At 38.0% G+C, this 8,474-nt stretch overlaps 1 protein-coding gene across 1 annotated transcript; it reads right to left on the reverse strand.

Moving 5' to 3' along the window:
* Positions 1–776: 776 nt before the first annotated feature.
* Positions 777–1,640, reverse strand: LOC116358868 (gastrula zinc finger protein XlCGF17.1-like; the record flags this gene model as incomplete). The annotated part of the gene is made up of 1 exon (XM_031811125.1): positions 777–1,640. A coding segment is annotated over one exon (864 nt), but the record flags the coding sequence as incomplete, so codon positions are not given.
* Positions 1,641–8,474: the final 6,834 nt, after the last annotated feature.

The following is an 8,474-nucleotide window of genomic DNA, read 5'->3' on the forward strand; positions in this document are numbered from 1 at the left end:
TCCCCCTCCACCAGTAGATTTATTATAATGGGGTTGATAGTGACAACCTTCCACCAGTAGATTTATTATAATGGAGTTGATAGTGACAACCATCCACCAAACATCTGCAACAATTATCATATTATATGTATTTTTTTTAAACAAGCAGCTTTTTCAACTTGTAGAAAACAGCTGGCTACCACCCATTGGGGCGGCAGGGTAGCCTAGTGGTTAGAGCGTTAGACTAGTAACCGGAAGGTTGTGAGTTCAAACCCCTGAGCTGACAAGGTACAAATCTGTCGTTCTGCCCCTGAACAGGCAGTTAACCCACTGTTCCCAGGCCATCATTGAAAATAAGAATGTGTTCTTAACTGACTTGCCTGGTTATATAAAAAAAGAAGAATAAACATTTTCTTTTTTGAAGTTCTACATTTTGATTACAGTGGGTCACCAACACAGTAAGTGTAACACAGCTCACTTTTTTGTTAGTCACTTTTTGTTAAATAATACTTTCAATTCAGAGCCTGGATTTTCCCATGAGGCTAATATCCATATCATGCTGCAATCAATTGAACAGGGCAAACGATAAGGTAGAACATCATTAAAACACTCCTACTACAATGTTAAAACATCCTACATTGTGACATCATTAAAACACTCCACATTGTGACATCATTAAAATACTCCTACTACAATGTTAAAACATTCTACATTGTGACATCATTAGAACACTCCTACTACAATGTTAAAACATTCTACATTGTGACATTATTTCAGTGATATCATGAAACAACTCCTTCATGTATTTTCTGATGTTTAATCAGAGATCTTTTATCGGAGTATCTCTTGTCACATTGATCACAGAGATAAGGTTTCTCTCCTGTGTGTGTTCTCTGATGTGAAGTCAGATGGCTTGATATAGTAAAACACTTCCCACATTGATCACAGCTATAAGGTTTCTCTCCTGTGTGTGTTCTCTGGTGTGAAGTCAGAGAGCTTGATATAGTAAAACACTTCCCACATTGATCACAGCTATAAGGTTTCTCTCCTGTGTGTGTTCTCTGGTGTGAAGTCAGAGAGCTTGATATAGTAAAACACTTCCCACATTGATCACAGCTATAAGGTTTCTCTCCTGTGTGTGTTCTCTGGTGTGAAGTCAGAGAGCTTAATATAGTAAAACACTTCCCACATTGATCACAGGTATAAGGTTTCTCTCCTGTGTGTATTCTCTGGTGTCTTGTCAGATTGCTTGATGCAGCAAAACTCATCCCACATTGATCACAGCTATAAGGTTTCTTTCCTGTGTGTGTTCTCTGGTGTGAAGTCAGATTGCTTGATGCAGCAAAACTCATCCCACATTGATCACAGCTATAAGGTTTCTCTCCTGTGTGTGTTCTCTGGTGTGAAGTCAGATGGCTTGATATAGTAAAACTCCTCCCACATTGATCACAGCTATAAGGTTTCTCTCCAGTGTGTGTTCTCTGGTGTATTTTAAGTTCTGATAAAGATTTGCAACGCTTCCCACAGTGAGAGCAGCAGTGAGGATTCTTCCCTGTGGATCTCTGCTGGTGTTTCTTGAGGAGTTCTGATGTGGAGAGACTCTTCTCTGCCTCTTCAGCATCATGATGTTGTTGAGGCTCCCCAGAGGATCCACGATAGTCACGTCTCTCTCCTGTGTGAACAACAAAGTCAGACAGTCACTGTAATTTGGCATTGTCGTGAATGTTTAAATGTTTTTACAAACTTTTACCATTTTCTTCTACCATTAATAAGACAGTCGAGTGAACAACAGTCATTACTCGTCTTCATTTTTCACACATTAGTCAACTATTCTATTCTTCCAATGAGTTATTACAGTTGCTGAAACATTAGGCAGTGATCCAGATGACTTTAGGTACCAATATTATGATGGTTATTATAATATAGAGGGAGAGAGGGGACTGTATTATTATATAGAGGGGGAGAGGGGACTGTATTATTATATAGAGGGAGAGAGGGGACTGTATTATTATATAGAGGGAGAGAGGGGACTGTATTATTATATAGAGGGAGAGAGGGGACTGTATTATTATATAGAGGGAGAGAGGGGACTGTATTATTATATAGAGGGAGAGAGGGGACTGTATTATTATATAGAGGGGACTGTATTATTATATAGAGGGGACTGTATTATTATATAGAGGGAGAGCGGGGCCAGTATTATTATATAGAGGGAGAGAGGGGACTGTATTATTATATAGAGGGAGAGAGGGGACTGTATTATTATATAGAGGGAGAGAGGGGACTGTATTATTATATAGAGGGAGAGAGGGGACTGCATTATTATATAGAGGGGACTGTATTATTATATAGAGGGGACTGTATTATTATATAGAGGGGGAGAGGGGACTGTATTATTATATAGAGGGAGAGAGGGGACTGTATTATTATATAGAGGGAGAGAGGGGACTGTATTATTATATAGAGGGAGAGTTGGGACTGTATTATTATATAGAGGGGACTGTATTATTATATAGAGGGAGAGTTGGGACTGTATTATTATATAGAGGGAGAGAGGGGACTGTATTATTATATAGAGGGGACTGTATTATTATATAGAGGGAGAGTTGGGACTGTATTATTATATAGAGGGAGAGAGGGGACTGTATTATTATATAGAGGGGACTGTATTATTATATAGAGGGAGAGAGGGGACTGTATTATTATATAGAGGGAGAGAGGGGACTGCATTATTATATAGAGGGGACAGTATTATTATATAGAGGGGACTGTATTATTATATAGAGGGGACTGTATTATTATATAGAGGGGACTGTATTATTATATAGAGGGAGAGAGGGGACTGTATTATTATATAGAGGGGACTGTATTATTATATAGAGGGAGAGGGGGGACTGTATTATTATATAGAGGGGACTGTATTATTATATAGAGGGGACTGTATTATTATATAGAGGGAGAGAGGGGACTGTATTATTATATAGAGGGAGAGAGGGGACTGTATTATTATATAGAGGGGACTGTATTATTATATAGAGGGAGAGAGGGGACTGTATTATTAAATAGAGGGAGAGAGGGGACTGTATTATTATATAGAGGGGACTGTATTATTATATAGAGGGAGAGAGGGGACTGTATTATTATATAGAGGGGACTGCATTATTATATAGAGGGAGAGAGGGGACTGTATTATTATATAGAGGGAGAAAGGGGACTGTATTATTATATAGAGGGAGAGAGGGGACTGTATTATTATATAGAGGGAGAAAGGGGACTGTATTATTATATAGAGGGAGAGAGGGGACTGTATTATTAAATAGAGGGAGAGAGGGGACTGTATTATTATATAGAGGGGACTGTATTATTATATAGAGGGAGAGAGGGGACTGTATTATTATATAGAGGGGACTGCATTATTATATAGAGGGGACTGTATTATTATATAGAGGGAGAGAGGGGACTGTATTATTATATAGAGGGAGAGAGGGGACTGTATTATTATATAGAGGGAGAGAGGGGACTGTATTATTATATAGAGGGGACTGTATTATTATATAGAGGGGACTGTATTATTATATAGAGGGGGAGAGGGGACTGTATTATTATATAGAGTGAGAGAGTGGATTTTATTATTATATAGAGGGGACTGCATTATTATATAGAGGGGACTGTATTATTATATAGAGGGAGAGAGGGGACTGTATTATTATATAGAGGGAGAGAGGGGACTGTATTATTATATAGAGGGAGAGAGGGGACTGTATTATAATATAGAGGGGACTGTATTATTATATAGAGGGAGAGAGGGGACTGTATTATTATATAGAGGGGACTGTATTATTATATAGAGGGAGAAAGGGGACTGTATTATTATATAGAGGGAGAGAGGGGACTGTATTATTATATAGAGGGAGAGAGGGGACTGTATTATTATATAGAAGGGACTGTATTATTATATAGAGGGAGAGAGGGGACTGTATTATTATATAGAGGGGACTGTATTATTATATAGAGGGGGAGAGGGGACTGTATTATTATATAGAGGGAGAGAGGGGACTGTATTATTATATAGAGGGAGAGAGGGGACTGTATTATTATATAGAGGGGACTGTATTATTATATAGAGGGGACTGCATTATTATATAGAGGGGACTGTATTATTATATAGAGGGAGAGAGGGGACTGTATTACTATATAGAGGGAGAGAGGGGACAGTATTATTATATAGAGGAAGAGAGGGGACAGTATTATTATATAGAGGGGAGTGTATTATTATATAGAGGGGGAGAGGGGACTGTATTATTATATAGAGGGAGAGAGGGGACTGTATTATTATATAGAGGGAGAGAGGGGACTGTATTATTATATAGAGGGAGAGAGGGGACTGTATTATTATATAGAGGGAGAGAGGGGACTGTATTATTATATAGAGGGAGAGAGGGGACTGTATTATTATATAGAGGGGACTGTATTATTATATAGAGGGGACTGTATTATTATATAGAGGGAGAGCGGGGCCAGTATTATTATATAGAGGGAGAGAGGGGACTGTATTATTATATAGAGGGAGAGAGGGGACTGTATTATTATATAGAGGGAGAGAGGGGACTGTATTATTATATAGAGGGAGAGAGGGGACTGCATTATTATATAGAGGGGACTGTATTATTATATAGAGGGGACTGTATTATTATATAGAGGGGGAGAGGGGACTGTATTATTATATAGAGGGAGAGAGGGGACTGTATTATTATATAGAGGGAGAGAGGGGACTGTATTATTATATAGAGGGAGAGTTGGGACTGTATTATTATATAGAGGGGACTGTATTATTATATAGAGGGAGAGTTGGGACTGTATTATTATATAGAGGGAGAGAGGGGACTGTATTATTATATAGAGGGGACTGTATTATTATATAGAGGGAGAGTTGGGACTGTATTATTATATAGAGGGAGAGAGGGGACTGTATTATTATATAGAGGGGACTGTATTATTATATAGAGGGAGAGAGGGGACTGTATTATTATATAGAGGGAGAGAGGGGACTGCATTATTATATAGAGGGGACAGTATTATTATATAGAGGGGACTGTATTATTATATAGAGGGGACTGTATTATTATATAGAGGGGACTGTATTATTATATAGAGGGGAGAGAGGGGACTGTATTATTATATAGAGGGGACTGTATTATTATATAGAGGGAGAGAGGGGACTGTATTATTATATAGAGGGGACTGTATTATTATATAGAGGGGACTGTATTATTATATAGAGGGAGAGAGGGGACTGTATTATTATATAGAGGGAGAGAGGGGACTGTATTATTATATAGAGGGGACTGTATTATTATATAGAGGGAGAGAGGGGACTGTATTATTAAATAGAGGGAGAGAGGGGACTGTATTATTATATAGAGGGGACTGTATTATTATATAGAGGGAGAGAGGGGACTGTATTATTATATAGAGGGGACTGCATTATTATATAGAGGGAGAGAGGGGACTGTATTATTATATAGAGGGAGAAAGGGGACTGTATTATTATATAGAGGGAGAGAGGGGACTGTATTATTATATAGAGGGAGAAAGGGGACTGTATTATTATATAGAGGGAGAGAGGGGACTGTATTATTAAATAGAGGGAGAGAGGGGACTGTATTATTATATAGAGGGGACTGTATTATTATATAGAGGGAGAGAGGGGACTGTATTATTATATAGAGGGGACTGCATTATTATATAGAGGGGACTGTATTATTATATAGAGGGAGAGAGGGGACTGTATTATTATATAGAGGGAGAGAGGGGACTGTATTATTATATAGAGGGAGAGAGGGGACTGTATTATTATATAGAGGGGACTGTATTATTATATAGAGGGGACTGTATTATTATATAGAGGGGGAGAGGGGACTGTATTATTATATAGAGTGAGAGAGTGGATTTTATTATTATATAGAGGGGACTGCATTATTATATAGAGGGGACTGTATTATTATATAGAGGGAGAGAGGGGACTGTATTATTATATAGAGGGAGAGAGGGGACTGTATTATTATATAGAGGGAGAGAGGGGACTGTATTATAATATAGAGGGGACTGTATTATTATATAGAGGGAGAAAGGGGACTGTATTATTATATAGAGGGAGAGAGGGGACTGTATTATTATATAGAGGGAGAAAGGGGACTGTATTATTATATAGAGGGAGAGAGGGGACTGTATTATTATATAGAGGGAGAGAGGGGACTGTATTATTATATAGAAGGGACTGTATTATTATATAGAGGGAGAGAGGGGACTGTATTATTATATAGAGGGGACTGTATTATTATATAGAGGGGGAGAGGGGACTGTATTATTATATAGAGGGAGAGAGGGGACTGTATTATTATATAGAGGGAGAGAGGGGACTGTATTATTATATAGAGGGGACTGTATTATTATATAGAGGGGACTGCATTATTATATAGAGGGGACTGTATTATTATATAGAGGGAGAGAGGGGACTGTATTACTATATAGAGGGAGAGAGGGGACAGTATTATTATATAGAGGAAGAGAGGGGACAGTATTATTATATAGAGGGGAGTGTATTATTATATAGAGGGAGAGAGGGGACTGTATTATTATATAGAGGGGACTGTTTATCATATAGAGGGAGAGAGGGGACAGTATTATTATATAGAGGGAGAAAGGGGACTGTATTATTATATAGAGGGGACTGTATTATTATATAGAGGGAGAGAGGGGACTGTATTATTATATAGAGGGAGAGAGGGGACTGTATTATTATATAGAGGGGGAGAGGGGACTGTATTATTATATAGAGGGGGAGAGGGGACTGTATTATTATATAGAGGGAGAGAGGGGACTGTATTATTATATAGAGGGAGAAAGGGGACTGTATTATTATATAGAGGGGGAGAGGAGACTGTATTATTATATAGAGGGAGAGAGGGGACTGTATTATTATATAGAGGGGACTGTATTATTATATAGAGGGGGAGAGGGGACTGTATTATTATATAGAGGGAGAGAGGGGACTGTATTATTATATAGAGGGGACTGTATTATCATATAGAGGGAGAGAGGGGACTGTATTATTAAATAGAGGGAGAGAGGGGACTGTATTATTATATAGAGGGGACTGTATTATTATATAGAGGGGACTGTATTATTATATAGAGGGAGAGAGGGGACTGTATTATTTTATAGAGGGAGAGAGGGGACTGTATTATTAAATAGAGGGAGAGAGGGGACTGTATTATTATATAGAGGGGACTGTATTATTATATAGAGGGAGAGAGGGGACTGTATTATTATATAGAGGGGACTGCATTATTATATAGAGGGAGAGAGGGGACTGTATTATTATATAGAGGGAGAAAGGGGACTGTATTATTATATAGAGGGAGAGAGGGGACTGTATTATTATATAGAGGGAGAAAGGGGACTGTATTATTATATAGAGGGAGAGAGGGGACTGTATTATTAAATAGAGGGAGAGAGGGGACTGTATTATTATATAGAGGGGACTGTATTATTATATAGAGGGAGAGAGGGGACTGTATTATTATATAGAGGGGACTGCATTATTATATAGAGGGGACTGTATTATTATATAGAGGGAGAGAGGGGACTGTATTATTATATAGAGGGAGAGAGGGGACTGTATTATTATATAGAGGGAGAGAGGGGACTGTATTATTATATAGAGGGGACTGTATTATTATATAGAGGGGACTGTATTATTATATAGAGGGAGAGAGGGGACTGTATTATTATATAGAGGGGACTGCATTATTATATAGAGGGAGAGAGGGGACTGTATTATTATATAGAGGGAGAGAGGGGACTGTATTATTATATAGAGGGGACTGTATTATTATATAGAGGGGACTGTATTATTATATAGAGGGAGAGAGGGGACTGTATTATTATATAGAGGGGACTGCATTATTATATAGAGGGAGAGAGGGGACTGTATTATTATATAGAGGGAGAGAGGGGACTGTATTATTATATAGAGGGAGAGAGGGGACTGTATTATTATATAGAGGGGACTGTATTATTATATAGAGGGGACTGTATTATTATATAGAGGGAGAGAGGGGACTGTATTATTATATAGAGGGGACTGCATTATTATATAGAGGGAGAGAGGGGACTGTATTATTATATAGAGGGAGAGAGGGGACTGTATTATTATATAGAGGGAGAGAGGGGACTGTATTATTATATAGAGGGAGAGAGGGGACTGTATTATTATATAGAAGGGACTGTATTATTATATAGAGGGAGAGAGGGGACTGTATTATTATATGGAGGGGACTGTATTATTATATAGAGGGGGAGAGGGGACTGTATTATTATATAGAGGGAGAGAGGGGACTGTATTATTATATAGAGGGAGAGAGGGGACTGTATTATTATATAGAGGGGACTGTATTATTATATAGAGGGGACTGCATTATTATATAGAGGGG

The sequence above is a fragment of the Oncorhynchus kisutch genome, unplaced genomic scaffold (genome assembly GCF_002021735.2).
Source record: "Oncorhynchus kisutch isolate 150728-3 unplaced genomic scaffold, Okis_V2 Okis01b-Okis20b_hom, whole genome shotgun sequence".
In the NCBI taxonomy this organism is placed as follows: domain Eukaryota; kingdom Metazoa; phylum Chordata; class Actinopteri; order Salmoniformes; family Salmonidae; genus Oncorhynchus; species Oncorhynchus kisutch.